Source organism: Monomorium pharaonis, chromosome 8, assembly GCF_013373865.1.
Source record: "Monomorium pharaonis isolate MP-MQ-018 chromosome 8, ASM1337386v2, whole genome shotgun sequence".
NCBI lineage: Eukaryota > Metazoa > Arthropoda > Insecta > Hymenoptera > Formicidae > Monomorium > Monomorium pharaonis.
Genome location: NC_050474.1, coordinates 20,253,490 through 20,272,012, shown reverse-complemented (window position 1 = coordinate 20,272,012; position 18,523 = coordinate 20,253,490). Strand labels below are relative to the sequence as shown.

Here is an 18,523-nt window from a genome sequence, read left to right as displayed (position 1 = left end):
TTGAATACGGTGCAGGGAAATTATCGTTAATGCTCAAGTACCTCTATTATGCAAAAGTTGGACAATAATTAAATATAGCTAGCCATTGTAAATTGGAGAAAGTTTAAAAATTTTTACATGATATCATTTTCTTTGTATGGAATTAATTAATACAATTAGCATTTTATTTATGCAAAAAGGTATACGTTACATGTCGAGAATTAACAGATTCGGAGAACAAATTAACAGGATAATATTGTTGCTGAAACGTGTTGGAACTCTCCAATGAATTAAAAAAACTTCTAACCATTAATACTGTAAATTTATTTTCATTAAAGTATAGCTCACCGAGATATAAAGCGTATCGCGATCTTTGTATGAAAGTAACCGTATCGGGATTTTGACGAAAATTATTATTTTTCTCATATCGAGATTTTAAACATTTGCTTTCTAAAATTGCATAAATTCACAAACGTAAAATAAATGTCAGGCATAACATGTGTAAAATTTTATTTTGAAATAAATAGTATAAAATCAATTTTGGCGCGTTATTACAATTGATAAAAAAAAAATTAAAATTCAAGCTGTCTACCTATTTACAAAACAATAAAACCTTTCAGGCATTTATAATCGAGAATTCAGTCTGCCTAGTTTTATTTACAGCTACGCGCATTATAACTGCATCTAGATAAAAGTGAGTGAAAATAGATCACAGATTGCTTTTAGACTGCTATGGAAACAGCATCTTCCGATCTTTTCGTGGACGTTGTTTCATTGCTAGGCTGCTGATGAGCGAGAAGGTGCCCTCGTTCAAAGAGAAACGTCGAGGTTGAATCTTCTTTTTGCAACAAATAAGCATTTTGAGGAAAATTGCTTGCATTTTCATTATTTCTCTTATTATCCTTGATATTTTCCTGTCGGCTTGATGTAAAACAAAATATCTCTTTGGCTTGGGCTATCATATGCCTAAAGAAAAAATGAAAAATTATTATGATATAATACATATATACCATGTTAAAAAAAGAAATCAATATTTTGACAAACTACAGAACGTAAGATAATTACATAAAATTAAAATTATATGCTGTTATATTATGTTTATTAAATGTTATCTACATTCTTAGAATATACTTGAAAAATTGTAAACTATCGCACCTAACAGAGCACTTAACACTTTGGTCATACGGTTCGTTTGTAGAATCACATCTGCGCGGATGAAATTCCTTGACTGTTAAAATTTCACTCGTCGGCCTTTTTGTTCTACAGCATATCGTTTGTTTGAATGCGTGGCGGTATTTGATGCTCATCAAATTGTAGAGAATCGGATTGACGGTGGTGCTAAAGTAATACAGACAGCCACTCAGAATGTAGAGCCATTCGTTTAAGTCCGGGTAATAATCGGATTCCTGTGCGTAGATGTAAAGTAAACGCTGAGCGTGAAATGGGGCCCAGCAAAGGAAGAACATTATGACGACCACGCCTGAAATAATATTTATAATTATATAAGGAATTTTTGAAACTTAACATTTTAATTACCAACACTTTTAATATCAAAAAGAGAGAAAAGTATGCGATTTGCTTTTCTCGAATTACTATTATTAAGAATTATAATATAATTAAAATGTAGTAAATTACATTTGATTGTTTGTCAATTTTCTACTTATTTTTTATTTAAAATTAAATTATTAGATGGAGAATAAAGATTACGATCGTCGTACTTAACATTCTGATGACAGATTTTCTGGAGTGAACCTGTTGATGATCGCCATGAACGTGGGAGCCTTGTATTGGTCCAAGTGTTTCTTTGGTACTGCTCTTGATCTTTAATCCCATCCTTGTGTATACCACGAGGATCACGAGCATCGGTATCAGAAAGAATATGATGCAACTAAGTTCGTAAAGGGGGAACTTTGGCATGTCAGGCAGAAGCATCGCGCAAATCGCCGAATCAGCCGAGTAATTTCCCGATCCTAAAAACAGTACTGGATATTTTAACGTAGATCATATAACTGTTTTAAATAAATTGGTGTATTAAAACTACAATTTAAATAGTTAGCTTTTAAGTATAAAATTAAATTTTGATTATAGTATTTTGAACTTGTTGCATATGAAAAAAAGTCTGAAGATTAAATTTAATAATTGATGGCAATAACAAGCTGTGTTAATTAAAAATTAAGATTACAAAATAGCATGTAGTTAAACAAAATCAGGAGATTTAAGTAAATGAATTATTGAATATTGATTTACGATAATCGCAAAGAAATTAATGTGTCGGCTTAACCTGGCGGATATTCGACGAAATTGACCTTAGTATAGATCGCGAACGGTATGGCCGAGACCATTCCAATCAACCAGGCTGCAAGGATAAAACGTACCGGTCTTTTGAGACCGCTTATCGAATAGACGTGCAACGGATAACAGATGGCCAAATACCTTTCCATAGAGAAAGCCATGATCGTGAGAACTGATACGTAGGATGACCTATAAAAAGTCGTATTCAGATTTAGGGGAGCATACCTTCAGATAGGTTCGCGGGACATAAAGAACTGGACAAGATTATTTCTTACATTTCTGAGACATACGCCCGAATTTTGCAAAGCCCTGTGCCCAGGGCCCACGGATATTGCTGCCAGAACACGCTCAACTCATTGGGGAGACCTAAAATATTTAATTAGCAATTTAGTAGATTGATTAAAAATTTTTTCTAACAATGTTATGTATGCTCCGTTAAATTTTCTAAAATTCCACAAATCAAGGAAGATATTATTATGGAAGATATAATTTGGAGCATCCTGTAGTGTATTAAAAAAAAAACATTTGTTGGATCGTTTTGGAAGTAATTAAATTGCGAACACGTATTTAATTAAATATACTTGTCGTAATGGACAGAAACATTATAAACGTAGAATGTCATCACTTTTAAATTTAGCCTTACTTTCTTGCATAATTCTAGTGCTCAGCATTTTTGCTTTAATCTCTTCACTTAAATTATTTTAATGTACGTCGGCACCAAAGTTTCTCACGCTCTCGGATAAAATGCTTGCACAGCCCCTTCCCTGCGCGGGAGCGTAAATTAATTTTCCGAAAAGCAGATTTACGACTGACTTAAGCCCGGTTGGTTAATTAGCACGGCATCACACCACATCCTGACAATATTAACGAGGTTCCCTGAGCAAATTAAAATAACTTTCACGCGTTACCTCCGCCATAGAAGTGCACTAAACATTCTCCGCGTATTGTTGCGAATCGAATAATTTCAATAAGCGTCATTAAAAGCGGTCCTGTTTTAATTAACGAACATATCGCATGAAGCTTACACAACAAGACGATACGCTCTGTGTTCTTTAACGTAGTCGAATATCCTTATTCTGCTGTCCGTCCGTTAATGGAACGTCTGCTTTTGTACCAACATTTCACCCTTTTTCTTTCTTCATCATTTATGCTTTTTCAGTTTCTGTCTCTCTGCCTTTATTTTAACTATTTTACAATGTAAATTTTAATTCTATTTAATTTCTAATGAATATTTTAGCTCTCGCGAAGAAGTACAATTTACGTGTATACGATAATGAAAATTAGAGTAAAAAGCAGAAAAGTAAAAGAGATAGAAAGAAAGCAATGAACAGTTCCATTCGTAAATTAGTATCTTAACTGTAATCACGTTTGCATTTCAATTTGCAGTAATTTTCTTAACTGTGGTGATTTTCTTGCCTGTACGTGATACAATATTGTTCCTCTAATAATGATCCAACAAAAATGAAGATCTAACCAAATCGAAAGTATTTAACATCTTATAGAGTCCATTAGAAATTTAAATAAATTAAGAAGCAAAGTGCAATGTTATTAACGTTATTTTAGAAATTATAAATGTATATTTCTTGATTTTTTTTTTCGTCGTTTGTTTCGTCGATATGCCGGATTTTGTACTTTTTAGACATTTTTCAAAGCATAAAAGCTATCTAGTAGCCTTCTATGTAGTAGTCGTCATTCATGCTCGTTTTTTTTTAACTTCACAATGGGCACCGAAACCCCGTTAGACCAGATTCCTACTATCGGACTCCTTATGTCTCGTGAATGGTGTAACTTCCTCGAGCGGAAACCCTATGGTTTCCTATTGTGCCTAACATTTTCTGAAAACAACGCCCGTATTATACAACAATATTCAGCCTGACGAAGCGCGAAGCTTTTTATTGCATTGAAAAACCGCTCTTTTACTCGTCAGCTTTATGGACGCGCGGACGCGCGAGTGTTTCAATTTCTCTCTCTTTTTTCCTCTTCCTCTCGTTCCCTCTGTCTCTCTCTCATGTCAGAACCGACAACTGATTTATAATTAAATCCTTCGTGAGTGGCGCATCTCCCTCTCGATGTCGATCGGTATGTTTGAATAGTTTGCACGTCTATTTGCTGACTTTCCACGACATTTTTTTCTACAAAAAATTTCTATTTTAAGCTTTGCGAATGCCAGGCCTTTTATTTATTTGCAAAGCCTAAATCATATTTATTTGTATCCGGTTAATTTCGATACTAAAAATTTGAATCTTTGCTAAATGTCTACTTAGCATGCACTAAATGCTATTTAAGTATTATGTCATTCACAATTTCATTTCAAATACCCAGAACAGGCATTGACTTTTCCATCTATAAAAATGACTGATATATAAAACAGCGAGAAGAGAATAGCCTGTCTTTCAGGCGGAATTCTTTCACGCAGAACTGTTATCGTGTCTAAGTCTTCAAGTCCCGCGAATTCTTTGCAATGACGTAAATACGAACATCGTTGTTGTTACCATCGGCAAACAAGACCACTGTGCAGATAACAATCGCGATTGTACACATGAAACGGAGATTAATTTCATGCTTTTATCTACATGCGTCAATGCTAGGAAGGCAGGGGAGCGTCTCGTGTCAAGTTGCTGCGCGTTTGTATGCGTATGTGTACGTGTCTGTGATCTCGTGATAATACAGATAACATACAATAATTGATTTTATTTATCCCAATGAAAGATCGCCTGCGTTGCGCTTTGAAACATTCGTGTCGTCGAGCGTTATTATAAATGATACCGTTAAATTCGATTTTTAATTAAAGCGATAAATTATTCAAATACGAAATATATTGGCAATTAAATTTATCGACAGTATTAATGAAGATAATTTTAATTGTATTGCTGAGCATTCTCAATAATAATCACTTTCTGTGGTATTTCATGAATAATCTTAATAAAAGAAATTTGTATTTATCTAATATTTTATTTCTGTCACAAGTGCAACAAACATGCGCGAATAATACTCTTGAAACGTTACATTTCACGATAGCAGGTACGGTCCTCACTTAGTAATCGATTCTCACGACTGCTCGTTCATTAAAATTCCATGAAAAGTAAACTGTTAGAAAAAAAGCACGAAGAAATGCCCGGGATTTTCAGTTTAATTTGTCATCGCACGTTCTAAAGGGATTGGTCCCATTCTTTCGTTCCATCGGCTTTAAATCCGAACCAATTTCATCCTTCGACGGGAATTTGATCTCATTCGTTATAAGGCCTTTTGCACCTTATTCAGCACGCGGGCGGGAATAGCCCGATGAAATTTATGCATATTGCAAACAGGTTCCCTCGGCCAGATCGACACCGCAACATATCCATTATTCCGTAATTTAAACGAGAAACGGTTTAGTCAAGCCCGGCTATCGTTATCAATCACTTTACCAATTATCAAAATCGCATTATCAGCGAGCGAAGTGCCATCGGCAGTTAACGAGCCGTTGATTTACCAGCCGGGGGCGACTTGGTCATCGACGCTTGCTTTGCCCGATTGAAGCGATTGAAACGAGAGCGACGAAGGGGACGAACTTGTCGCTCGCGGATGTGTAATTCGCATTACATTACGCAAATAAAATTCTTCGCCTTGTACGAGAAATAAGGGACGCGTGTGCGAAGCGCGAACAAAGAAAGAATGGAGACGCATAAAACGCGACATAGTTTGGACCGTGTCCCGTTAAATCTTACATTTACATCATTTGCTACTTTCGAGAATGAAAAGGAAAGAAATTTCAAGACAGAGATTTCGCTTGTATACTTATACTTGTATTTTATTTAAATATCAATAAGCACGTAGTACCCAGCGAAATGTGTTCTTTTTTTTTTTTTTTCATTTTACATTATAGGGATATTCTTTTATTAAACTCGCCTACGAGTGTCTTTCATTTTGCTACCATTAGAGTCCAGGTTGTTTAAAGATAGATTCTGCATCAAGTATTAACCTTATCAGGAATATTTACTTAGATCCCTCCATATCCAATCCTACCTATTTCTGTTATTAAAATGCTCTTTCACATTTTTACATAAAAGAACATCGCAAAGTTGGTTTGCTTCAGATTGAGCATTTTATCTCGTTTTAAATTTTGTGTTGAGAATACTTGGCCAAGTTACTCGGCAAAGAATATTAACCATTTCTATCCATCGCCAATTATATTCATTAAATCTGACTGGATCATCGACTCTAAGTTATTTGCACTGGTGGTTGAAATAAAATGGCGTAATATATCTCGCGAGACACATCTGATTAGGTTCTAAATTTGAAAAATATCAATCTACAAAAGTGACTACTCAAAGTGCAAAAGTTCCCAACGTTATCCTTTGTTTACCTAGTATAAGTAAAGTGAGGTCGGATATGGCCAAACTGAAGAGGTAATAGTTGGTGGCTGTCTGCATGGACGAGTTCCGAACGATAACCGTGCACGTGGCGACGTTGCCGAAGATCCCGGTGATGAAGATCACCACGTAGGCGACCGTGAGCGGTATCACCAGCCTGGGAGACAGGTACTTGGGCCCCAGCACCTTGTTCAGGTACTCGACCTCGGTCAGCTCGCTCAGATCCCAGTCCCGCCAGAAATCGAGCGTTCCGTTTTCATCCTGGCTCGACGTCCCCATGCTCTCGCGGATGACCTTCTCGCGATGATGATGTATCACAAGCTGGTTCGGCTCGTCGTGGCAACACCTTCGCGTATCCACATTCTGATATATCGCGTATCGCGCGTATCGCGAACAAAGAAACGCTTAGCCTCCGATAATCCGTCAAACGAATTTTCCTCTGCTGGACTCTTGAGTTAATGGGTCACTCGCGCCTACTTGCGACGGCGTGGCCTTCTCGCGGAATCTCCTTCCGGAAAAGAAACTAACGCGAAGCGGCTAGTTTAATATTCCACTTATATGTTCTTAGCTTTTCCAACCGAATCCCGAGGCTGCATACGAAAGTGATTCCATTTCCATTCCGAATGCGATGTTCGTACTAGGCTGCCCTTCGAGGACAATCTCGCGCGACGTGCTGATAAAACTTGCGGATACGTTTATTGCTGTTTGACAAGATAAACGTTCCTCGTTTTGATTTCCGAATACTACGAACAATTGTTTTACACTCGAGTTTCGCTCAAGTTTCGCACAAGTTTCGCAGTATATATAGCGAGAATTGTAATTATAATTTAATTAAAATTAGATTATAATCATTAGAATCGTACTCGAACAGTTACAGTAATAGCAAATATTACATTTGAAATTCGTCTCGTATTTACGCAGTGTTACAATCCACGATCGACCGTCACTACACAATTGTCGCGCTACAGTTTCCACTTTTTATTTTTTCAAACTCCTTTTTTTTTTAATTTTCACGTACTCCAACTTCCGCGACGATGAAACCGCAATGTATTTGGAAACCTCGCAATATCGCAATGATCGAAATTCCACTTTCAATCGCTATAAACGAAATTACAAAATACTCTCGCTCGTGCTGGAAGACACGCTGTTTACAATTTAGCGCTCGCCGTGAGACGAAGAATAACGTCGACTGTACTCGAAAAACACACGAATGTTTGTAATTTCAAACGAAACATATGTTTTTGCGAGTTAGACAAGGTCACCGATCGATTTTGTTCGTCAATCGGCGCTGTCGATCCAATAATTAGACATCCATCGCGATGAAGATGTTAAAACGAGCTGTCATCCGCAATAGAACGTTGCTAAATACAAACTGAGCGTAATGATCTTGATACTACCACAGACACTTGTCAACTGCTCTGTCTGTAGATTCTACTGATAGCGAATTTCCTTCGACATATCTCCTCTCAAATCAGATTACTCAAATCTCTTTCTAAAGATTGTTAAAACTTCACAAAAAATTTCGCATCATTGACTAACGTTTTAATATTCTACACGATTGTTTTAATGATCAGAAAGTTTTTTTTTTATTTTATTTTTTAAATAGAGAGATTGAAGAAGTTTCTATAGTAATTGTGATGAAAAAGAAATTTTAAGAGCAATTTGTTTTCATAAAAATATACAATTTAATAACTACTAGCATTGTTATTTTTCTCGAAAGAACATTTTCCTTAAAAATTATATTTTCTACCAATCATGTGTGTTTTTCAACGTGATTGTTTTAATCTTGCAGAGATTAATAAAAAAGTGTATTTAAAAAAAATTTTTTTATTTACCTTAGTTTGTTAACATTTTTGTAAATGATTTTTATCTAATTGACAATTTTCTGCGTGTTTCAAAATTTTCTCTAATTTACTTTAATGTTTTGAAAGAAATGTCACCTCAGGTAAAATATAAATTATACATTAATATAAATTATTTATAAATTATCCGAATTAAAAAGCTTGGCAAAGTAATAGTTTTATTTCTCATTAAAATTCGTTAAAACGCTCCTTGAGGCCTTTCTATAATTCTTGATAACTCGCTATAAAAAATCATTATTATCAATGATTAATGAGTTGAACTATATAGGTTTGCGTTATAATTTTATTTATAGAACATTTTTTAACATTAAAAAAAACGCATTTCTTAACAAGTACTACAAGAAATTAGCTTGATAAAGGAGGTAATTTATAATAACATTATAAATAAGAATATGCATACGTATATATTTTTTATTATAAAAAAAATCTAAACTAATTTTGTGCTTGTCATTTCACACATCTCATGAAATAGGCTTTTAGTGAATATACGTAAATTCGCGCTTTCCGTAACATGAGGTTTTTTTTGAAATGTTAAAAATACGTTGACAAAAATCTCAGTCAAACTGCGCAACGATTTTCCACGTGAACCACGTGAAAATCTCTGCTTCAGTTTAAACAAAAAAAATTAAAAAGAATAATGAAATTAATGTATACATTATATAAAAATGACGTTTAAAATTTAAAAAATTTAATTATTATGAGCTTTAAGTTATACAAATTTTAATCTTAATTTTTAAAATTTAGAAAATTAAACACTTCAAAATTTAATTTTTATATAATAATATTAGATGATATTTTGATCTATTGTCTTCTATCAAATTCATTTCTCACATATTAAGATATAAAAATCGACTTTATTTTCTAATGCATTTGTGCAATATGTCTCTTTCCATCTTTTACGTTTGCTCATGTCAAAATTCAACTGAGCTGTAGCCTGTAAATCATCCTTTATCTGTGCAAAAGTGACTTCTTAAATCCATATAAATCTTTTTGCTAACGTCTTTCCAATGCGAGCCGTAACACAATTTCTTTGCATGTACATATATCGTTAAGTACGACATTCGTCACGTATATTTTACATTCAACGTTGTATGTTTATTTTCTTCTAAACGTATAAATGGAAAAAAAATGAGAGAAAATTTCTTCTGTGTTATCTCGCGAAGGTATTCTCAGCGAATGGAAAGTAATATCTTTCAGCAATAGAGCGGAGTTTTATCAATGATTCTCTCTCATTATGTTGCATTCTTGAAAATATTCTGAAGCTATGAGCATGTAACTTTTAACGAAAATCTGCGAAGTCTATGAATGTAAATCTGCGAGAATTCATTATTAACTTTATTCATATCTTGTCGCTATACAATTCAAAGCTCTTCAACATGCCCGATTGTTATCATGGCAATGCAAATTGACATATTATCCATCTCAATTTATAAGAAATCACAATGTGAAAACTGAATATTTTAGAAATTGTTTTTATAATTAATAAGTTTAAATGAATAAATTTATAATTTTATTATAAAGAGAATTATCTTTCGCAGAGAGAAAATGAGATAGATATCGCGATATTGATTTTGAAAACAATTTCTTAATAATTGAACTTAATTTCACGGAATCGGTCTTCGTTAGAATATATTTCTATTCGTTTATTTATTGCAAGAGCTTCATAAATACTTTCGTAAGAGAATCGCCGGAGGCAGTTCTTTATTGAGAGAACTTTGACATTAGCCGCGTAAATAGGGAAACAACGGTTTCGCAAGTTTGTTTCCACTAGTAGATGGGCTGTTATTCCGAAACTTCTATAGATCGGCCAAAAAACGCTACGTAACTTTTCTGAAATCGTGTAAATTAAATTTAGCGAGTTGCAAGTTTACTGCGAAAATGCGAACCATCACCAGGGCAATATCAATTATGTGTGCACTCAATACATTTGAACTTGATAAAAAAAAACTAGGTCAAACATACGAATGTGCCTTAAATTTTTCAGATTTCCTCTGCGACTAGGAACTCACCTCCTTGACTTCAATCTTCTCTTTTTGAATTCTCTGACGGCAATCAAGTAATCTCCTTGGGAAAAAATAAAAAGTTTTAAGATTGCTTAAAATTGTACTAAGCCACTTGATTGATAATAAATACATACGAGTTTTATTGATTATAAAAGATGTAATAGAAGTGCAATAAATTAAATTGCTGCAAAAAAATATTTTAATGTGAAAATGTATTGTAAATTGAAAAGAAAAATGGTTAACTCTAAAGAAGTTCTAAGCAATTTTAAAGAAGCTTACATTAAATTTTACAATAATTCTAAGCATGGAAAATTAATATCGATGTTATATGAAAAATATTTTTATTACTTAACTATGTACACTATAATAATAGAAAAAACTTGTTTTTTAAATTGTAGATATATAAAATTATGTATGCATTTTTATATATTGTAAGGAAAAAGGAAGATCCTGAGCTAATGAGAATTAGATTCATTAGAACTAGATCCATCTGAATCACTTTCGCTGTCATCTTTTTTCTGATTAGGGGGACACCTATTTGTATTCACAAAAAGCTCGTCGTCATCGCACGTGGCATAATTTGTCGCTATTGAATGTCCGTTTCTCTTTGGATCCTCATCAAATTCCAGCGGCCAACAATTCTGTTCACGATACCATTTTATATGATCCTATGAATACAATATTTATATATGTATTAATAAAAGATAAAAGCTGTCTTAATGCTTGCAAGAGAATTTAAATAAAATCTTTTTATTTTTTAATCTTTTTATTATTTTTTATAATTGTATTAAAATATTTAAATTACAGAGAATATTTCTTTGAAACAATAAGGAATTCGAGAAAGAAAAACTATAAAATAATATTGCTGAATATAAATTACTATAAGATAGTAAATCACCTTTGTGAGTATCTTAACAATTTCACCCTTAACTTTGTTGCCTTCCATGATTGGTTCGACAACAATGTAGTCTCCTCTCTTCACCCAGATATTTTGTCTGAACTTGGTGGGCATCGAGACAATGTACTGTTCTCCGGTGGGTGTGACAACTTCATGAAGATTATGACCGCGCGCCTGGACAATTCGTACGATGCTTTGCGAATCCTTGGGAAGGCTCATGTCGTCAAGTTCTTGAAAAACATACTTGCGCTTCGTTACTGCAGACGACATTGTAATCTGTGAAATTAAACTAAACATATCATAACTTTTCTCTCTTTCACTGATTTTCCTTTATATAAATTATCGCGAGATAAAATGTTGCGTTCTCAAAAATTGCAATACAAAATTAATTTTATAATTTCCGTTTAACTAGCTTCTTGAAAAAGCGCGGTGACTTTTCAATAGTGGAATTCGCGTCTGATTTAACTTTGCGACTTTTCGTGTCGCGCCAAGAACCCAGCGAGCCGCCAGATTTTTCCAAAGCGGCCCATACGTCTAAACTCTCGCCGGGTGGTACTTCGTATCCGTTCTGCAAACCGTGAGGATTCGACGGGGTTTTGCAATCGTCAGTGGCCTCTTTGCGGAAAACTGTATCGACTTCCACCGCAGCGAAGAACGCGACCGACATTGGCAAATCTCTCATGCCTAGTTTGGAAGCGCAGAACGATCTCGTCAACAGGTTAGTCACGTGCATGGCCAACGCAGCATTATACTTGTACCTGGACGGAACCAAGTATCTCACTTCATCATGAAACGACAGGCAGAATCTGGCATTATCTTTCATCAGCCACCTCATAGAGACCAGCATCAGGTGAAGGAAATCCACCGCGCCGCTCTGCACCACCCAGTTAATTTTGGTGGGCAAGAATTTGTCGTCTTCATCAGTATTGGTGATCTCCAGGGCGCGACTCAATCTGGCGTTAAGGAACGGAGTGATCGGATGTTCGCTGCCGGCAATCTGTTCTAGTCGATTGAACATGGCTGATTCTGAGCCGCCCATCCATTCGCTCTTTTGGAAAATGTCTTGCAATCCTTTGCCATGCAACTTCGCTATGCGACATGCCTGAGAGAATGGATAAGGAATATCTTGCAAGTCGTCATTGATAATTTCAGTTTTCAAGCGATATGTCTTTTTACCCTTAGTAAGGGCAAACATCTTGCGTGATTTCGAATTGGCCTCGGCATCCGTCATGGATGGGTTAAACTGCTTTAACAGTCGTTCGGCGAACTTCTGACCGGCACCGTAGATTCGGGCGTAGTTGATGACTTTGGCATGATCGCGCGAGATGCCGATGGCCTTGGCGGTGACGCTGTGCATGTCGGTGCCGTTGGACTTGGTGCCGATGAGAGTCATCCAGCCAAAAGGTGTCGCTCCATGGACGCGCTTGTAGTGCGCGTCTCCGATGATCGAGGCGATCCACAGCTCCTGGCTATCCACGTCGGCGCCAACAATGTTATATCCTGGCGGTGCTTGCACCATGCATCTGAGTTCCGAGCCGATGCGTTCGGCGTGCGCGTTCGACGCCGTCATCCACGTAGGTTCCACGGCGCGACGCGTTAGAGTGCCAGAGACAACCACCTGCGGCACTATCGCGCCGTAACGCGCGTGTCGTTTCGCTCGCTTGACGACGCCAGGCAGAGAATGTTCGTCCAACCATATCACCAGCTGCGACATGATCCGATCGCGATTGTTCCGCCAATAGGACAACATACGGGCGATCTTCAGCACTTCTGCGGCGCTGACGTCTAAGCCAGCCAGCACATTCTCAGAGAATTTATTGAGGAAGTCTTTAGCAAGCGGATTACCGACGTTGTAGTTAGTGCCGTCCTTGTGCGGCAGTTTGAAAAAGTAGCAGCAATTGTCTATGTCGACATTGCACCATACGCCAGTGCCTCTGTAAGTTTCGTTGTATGACGCCTCGTCCTGCTTCTTCTTCTTAAATCGCCAGAATTCCGTTTTGTGAAGGTCGTTCTGCACATCGGTATTCAAAGTGGCCATTGCGTCGTCGGAGACATCCCTGGATGAACTAGATGCTGGTAAAGGGCACTGCGCCAAAAGATTTCTCAACGGCAATTTCGTCTCTATGTCGGGATCGTCATTATAAGGCACCAGAATCCCCCAACCGTGTTCTCTTATGTAATGCAACGGATACTTCTCCCACGTCAGATTCAGCAGCTTCGGCACCACCTGCATGGACGTGCTGATATTCTGCGGACCTGGCGCCCAGTCTTCGTCGCTCTGCTTCAGACAGAGTTTCCTGTACCAAGCCGGGTACCCCGGCATATGCGGCATTCTAGCTGGCAATAAACGCCTGGTTTCCTCCAAATACGCAAATTCCTTTTTCAAAGGATTCTCTTCTTCCTCTTCATCATCTGATAAATACTTAGCATCTGATTGTTCTTTCGTTTCTCCTACATTTGTCTCTACGTCAGCAAGCTTTCTTTCCTTGACGGATACTTTGCTTTTCATCTTGATTTTCTGCGTGCTCCAATCTTGGTCCCACATCCACAGGTCCTCCTTGTATTTTTCGTCATGCATAAGCCGGCAAACAACGTCGGCTCTCTTGGCGAGGATGAACTTCGCCTCATAGTTCAAGTCATCGAAGGTCGACTCCGATTCCTCCAGATATCTCTGCCAATTGGAATTTATCGGCAGGTACACCGAGCCGAGTTCCAACATTCCCGCTAGCGTAACTGGATGAGGGAATCTCTCTTGAAAAAGCGGAAATAGCTTGCGTAATATGTTGTGAGTGGCAACCACATCAGAGGCGCAGTAAGACATCAACATGTCGAAGTTATCTCTAACGTCCTCGATAGTACCTTCGACGAACAGATTTCTCGCCTCCTTTTTTATCTCGTAACCACAGTACAGCTTGTGCACTTCCACCAGGCTGTTCAATGAGGTATTGGTTTGCCAGATCTCCCGCTCTGCGTTCGCTTTCTTGGATAACAGCAGCGATCTCTGATAGCTGTTGAAACCGCTGTTGCACACGTGCAACGACATGGTGTCGAGGAACCGAGTTCCCGTGCAATTCAGCCAATACTGTTCCTTAATTCTACTTCTGTCGTATGATACGTTGTGACCCACGACAATTTTTGGTTTCCTTTGATGCTGATTCAGTTTGTATCCATGTTCCTCCTTGCTACTCTCCATAGGAACGAGCATACTTGGTGTGAACAATTGCATGTCGAACGTCTGATCGATGCCTTGTGTCAGAGAACTCGACACCCAGCCATACCAGGCTTTATTGCTGACCGCGGTGGCCAGAGTAGGCAAAGGACCTTGCTTCATGCAAACTTCAATGTCGAAAATTACGCCGTCCTCTAGTGGATAATCGACACTTTCTGTTGTACCGTCCACTGCGTATCTTGTCCATCCTTCCTTGAAGAGCCATTGCTTTGGCATCTCAGGAATGTCTCTCACAGTCTCATGTATGATCTGTAAATATGGCTTAATCTGCGCCTTCCCAATATTGTAAAAATGCTCCTCTATATCGTTTCCTTCCAAGGCTGGTAACTTCAAGTTTACATCGGGCAACCTGGTCGCATCTTCTACGTTTATGCCATACGTAGCTAAATTTTTTTTTATATCATTGATCTCCTCCTCGGAGAGACAGTCATCTTTATTATCCTTTCTAAATAGCTGATTATGCAATGCTTCAGGCAACATTTGCATGTTTACTTCGTTAACTCTAACATTGTCTCTTTTGGGATTTATCTTTAAATCGACATTTGAATTATTTTCCAATTTCTTTGGCTCTTGAATATCATTTCGATTTAATTGTTGATCTGATTTAACTTCTACTTGTTCATTCGAGTCGTGAATTTTTACATTTTTAGATTCTGTACCTGAGTTAACATTCTGCTCTTTCATCGATTTTTTGGATATTTGACGTATATTGACATTCAACTTGCTTGATGCGTCGACTTCTGTAGACCTCGCGAGTAACTTGTGGAAGCCCACCTCAAAATTAACGGGTATCACAGACGAATTGTAAATAGAGCCCGTAACGGATTTGGCACTTTTGGAGGTTAGGCTCTCTTCGTTAGATTCCTCGACATCTCGACAGTTCTTCAGACGCACCTTCTTCCACTGAGTCTTCTTGAAAGTTCTAATGCCGTCCGTGCATTTGTGTCGAATGCAAACGTTAATCAAACGGATCCTCGATCTCATTTTATCGCCTCACTCTCACCCCGTTCGAATGCCTCACGGCTACAACGAGACACGTGTTTCGACAGCTGGAGAGACTGCCGAAATCGCGCATATTAATCAAGATATCACGTTAGCAGCTTCAATAAAAAAAAAAAGAAATCTTACCTTACCGCGTCGAACTAAACAAAATGTATTTTCTTTAAAGCAATCTCGATAAATGACAAAATTGTATTTTGACAAAATAAACATCAAAATATACTCGAGACTGTGCTATGTGCGGTGCCGGTGCGCTCCGCTAGCTCCGCGGCAGAACCCAGTTGAACTGAAGTTAGGCATAAGCAGTTCTCAACTTTTCAGGTTGGCTATTCTGTTCCCAGGGAAACGTCACCTAACTTCAGACGAGATACTGCGCGGCCATATTGCGCTCTCGATCACGCGATTTGAAAATCAATAATGACCGACGCGCCTCTCATTTCCTATTTTTAATTACAATCACGAAGCTTTCTCTAAGATAATTTTCTGTTAAAAATAATGAAATAAATACGCAATTAAAATAGCTAATTTAAATACAAACATTCGCTAATCAAAAATAAAAGTTTTCATAGCAAATTTGAGGAAATACAATTTCGATATATATGTTGTGTGTGTGTGTGTGTGTGTGTGTGTGTGTGTGTGTGTGTGTGTGTGTGTGTGTGTGTGTGTGTGTGTGTGTGTGTGTGTGTGTGTGTGTGTGTGTGTGTGTGTGTGTGTGTGTGTACATATATGATATGATATGTATCATACATAAGTGTATATATACATACATATATATATAGGGATATATAAAAGCATCTCGTTCGAAAATCTAACTTGTATATCGATTCTCGTATCGTGACCGCGACGACATCTCGGCGTCCGCCAGTTTATTGTGTTCATCATGGCTTCGACGGGTTAGTGGTCACGCGAAATTGTCGCTTAATTTACGCATTAATTTTTTATTTACCGTACATGCAATCACGAAATTCATCACGGATGAAAGATTTTTTTTTTACGTTTCACAAGTCTATGACTGTTCAACATTCGCTCTCACGTTTCTCCTTGTCGATCTCTGTCTTTGCCGCTCGTCTTCGCCGCTGTTTACATGCATCGCGAACGTTTTCTGCAGATGTACCTGCGACGTTGCTGACGGTTCTTTTCTTATTTTCAGAATCTCTGGTGTGCGACACGCTCGACCTGAGCGGCCAGGGGCTCAAGAAGCTCAGCCGGTGTCCTTCAGATGCTGATATTAACACGTTGATCATAGACGACAATGAGTTGCAACGGCTTGATAATCTGGATTCCTATCACAAAATTACAAAGGTAGTACATGCAGTTTTAAGTGAAAATTATTCTTAAAATTATTATTCGCTCGTGTAATCGTAAAATTTCTGTAACGCAGCATTACGATCTTTCTTACTCCACTCTTCTTTAATCTTTTTACTTGTGTTTATTTAGTTTATCTATCAATATAGATGAACTAAATGTAGATTATCTAGTTTTTAGAATTGTAAAAGATTGAAGTCCAAGTTAAACTGCGATTAAAGTTAATCTATAAGTGATAGAAATGGACATACATTTTTTTTATTGATATTTTACATTTGACTCGTAAGCACTTACTTGACTTTCAAAATTTTTATTTTTCTTTGTAAGTAATTATAAACTGTGGCTGGTATTTATAGTCAAATCTTATTTCAAGACCGTCTCAAGTAATATCTTAAAATGGTTCTGTAATTGATTGATGATATCTTAAAAATGTACTTAAGATGATCTTAAATATAAGATTTGACTATGAATATCAGTCTAGGACATATTTTAAAACAAAATTATAATTTTCAAACAATAGAAATTAAACGAAATAAATGTTTTTATAAATATTTTATTATATTTAGTAAATTTACAGTTTTTATTTGGCTCAATTTGATTCCAATGCAAGGTGCTTAAAGTATAAGTGGGTTAAAAAGATTTAATTTAGATTTAATTTAATAAAAGAAAAAAGACTATATAAAGTGTCAAAAAAGAGAGATAATGTAAGATTATAATGGTAATTTGCAGCATTATAATTTGAAAAATTATTCCTTTTGCATAGAAAGAATAGTTCGTTGTTTTAAATCATATATGCACTCTTACAATTCTGTTGCTTTTAGCTTTCGATAATCAGAAACCAACTCCTACGGATGTATGGCGTGTCAAAGTTGCATAATCTCGTTACCCTCAATTTGGCAAACAATGGTATACTCACGATAGAAGGTATCAAGGACATGATCAATTTGCAGACTCTCTGTTTAGCTGGTAACAATATCAAGGTACGATATACATACGTATTACGTTATATAAGATACATAATTGCACAACTGTATAGCAGCAGTATTTGTATTATTTTATATAATAATTTGTAGTCTATTGAACATCTACACACAAATACCAAATTGGAACACCTAGATTTGTCTGAAAATAGTATCAGCCATATCTCAGATATATCTTATCTGAGAAATTTAAAGGTATGTCATTATATGTGTTCAATTTTACATGAAATTATTATACTCCAATAATTAAATGCTTTATTGACATGTAGTTTTGTTTGAATTTACAATTGGTTAATATTTTGATAAATAACATTTTAGGAACTTTTTTTGCATAACAATCGCATAATAACACTGCGCCAGTGTGAGCGTTATCTACCTACATCCTTGGAAACGTTAACATTAGCAAATAACAATATTACTGATTTGAATGAAATGTCACACCTAGCTAATCTGAAAAATGTAGTGAATTTCTCGATTGCTAACAATCCATGTGTCACTATGACAGGTAACAGTATGTATCCTTTTTGTAAATCACACATGTGCATTATTCCATTTAGAAATTAGCAAACCTCTCTTTTTGATGGTATTTTTAACATTAATTATAGTTATAAAGAATTTATTATC

At 36.5% G+C, this 18,523-nt stretch overlaps 4 protein-coding genes across 11 annotated transcripts in view; 1 reads left to right on the top strand and 3 right to left on the bottom strand.

Annotated features, from left to right (window-relative positions):
• Positions 1 to 18,523, top strand: part of LOC105829458 (centrosomal protein of 97 kDa) — a 63,118-nt gene that overhangs the window by 39,704 nt on the left and 4,891 nt on the right. For 2 of the 7 annotated variants that reach the window (XM_012668311.2, XM_036291593.1), the window contains exons 1-5: positions 16,404 to 16,507; positions 16,765 to 16,916; positions 17,741 to 17,899; positions 17,993 to 18,094; positions 18,218 to 18,414. In XM_012668311.2, coding sequence (XP_012523765.1) covers positions 16,495 to 16,507; positions 16,765 to 16,916; positions 17,741 to 17,899; positions 17,993 to 18,094; positions 18,218 to 18,414 — 623 coding nt within the window. In that variant the 5' untranslated portion in view covers positions 16,404 to 16,494. Of the gene's footprint in view, positions 1 to 16,403; positions 16,508 to 16,541; positions 16,917 to 17,740; positions 17,900 to 17,992; positions 18,095 to 18,217; positions 18,415 to 18,523 lie in introns of those variants that run through there. The other 5 variants (XM_036291594.1, XM_036291595.1, XM_036291592.1 and 2 more) reach the window with 4 other exon arrangements.
• LOC105829459 (neuropeptides capa receptor) lies at positions 143 to 10,430 on the bottom strand. The gene is made up of 6 exons (XM_012668313.3): positions 6,617 to 10,430; positions 2,547 to 2,637; positions 2,261 to 2,460; positions 1,698 to 1,949; positions 1,135 to 1,459; positions 143 to 945 (listed from the first exon to the last, which is right to left on the bottom strand). The coding sequence occupies exons 1-6, from the start codon at positions 6,900 to 6,902 to the stop codon at positions 702 to 704; spliced, it is 1,398 nt and encodes a 465-aa protein (XP_012523767.2). The 5' UTR covers positions 6,903 to 10,430; the 3' UTR covers positions 143 to 701.
• LOC105829461 (probable RNA-binding protein EIF1AD) lies at positions 10,813 to 15,909 on the bottom strand. Of its 2 annotated transcripts, none has more exons than XM_012668315.3 (3): positions 15,744 to 15,909; positions 11,387 to 11,662; positions 10,813 to 11,156 (listed from the first exon to the last, which is right to left on the bottom strand). In XM_012668315.3, the coding sequence occupies exons 1-3, from the start codon at positions 15,825 to 15,827 to the stop codon at positions 10,944 to 10,946; spliced, it is 573 nt and encodes a 190-aa protein (XP_012523769.1). In that variant the 5' UTR covers positions 15,828 to 15,909; the 3' UTR covers positions 10,813 to 10,943. The 2 variants fall into 2 exon arrangements, with proteins under 2 accessions (XP_012523769.1, XP_012523770.1); XM_012668316.2 differs by having other exon boundaries at positions 11,387 to 11,675; positions 15,744 to 15,877.
• On the bottom strand, positions 11,726 to 15,884 carry LOC105829460 (DNA polymerase subunit gamma-1, mitochondrial). The gene is made up of 2 exons (XM_012668314.3): positions 15,744 to 15,884; positions 11,726 to 15,673 (listed from the first exon to the last, which is right to left on the bottom strand). The coding sequence occupies exon 2, from the start codon at positions 15,597 to 15,599 to the stop codon at positions 11,778 to 11,780; it is 3,822 nt and encodes a 1,273-aa protein (XP_012523768.1). The 5' UTR covers positions 15,600 to 15,673; positions 15,744 to 15,884; the 3' UTR covers positions 11,726 to 11,777.

Excerpts from the sequence above, each read along its gene's own strand:
- LOC105829459 (XM_012668313.3), bottom strand. The coding sequence starts at position 6,902 with ATGGGGACGTCGAGCCAGGATGAAAACGGAACGCTCGATTTCTGGCGG. Across the intron at positions 1,950-2,260 it reads TTTCGTCGAATATCCGCCAG|GATCGGGAAATTACTCGGCT; the intron begins GTTAAGCCGACA and ends TACTGTTTTTAG. Across the intron at positions 1,460-1,697 it reads ATCTGTCATCAGAATGTTAA|GCGTGGTCGTCATAATGTTC; the intron begins GTACGACGATCG and ends ATATTATTTCAG.
- LOC105829460 (XM_012668314.3), bottom strand. The coding sequence starts at position 15,599 with ATGAGATCGAGGATCCGTTTGATTAACGTTTGCATTCGACACAAATGC.
- LOC105829461 (XM_012668315.3), bottom strand. The coding sequence starts at position 15,827 with ATGTTTATTTTGTCAAAATACAATTTTGTCATTTATCGAGATTGCTTT. Across the intron at positions 11,663-15,743 it reads GTTTAGTTCGACGCGGTAAG|ATTACAATGTCGTCTGCAGT; the intron begins GTAAGATTTCTT and ends TTAATTTCACAG. Across the intron at positions 11,157-11,386 it reads TTGTTAAGATACTCACAAAG|GATCATATAAAATGGTATCG; the intron begins GTGATTTACTAT and ends TTGTATTCATAG.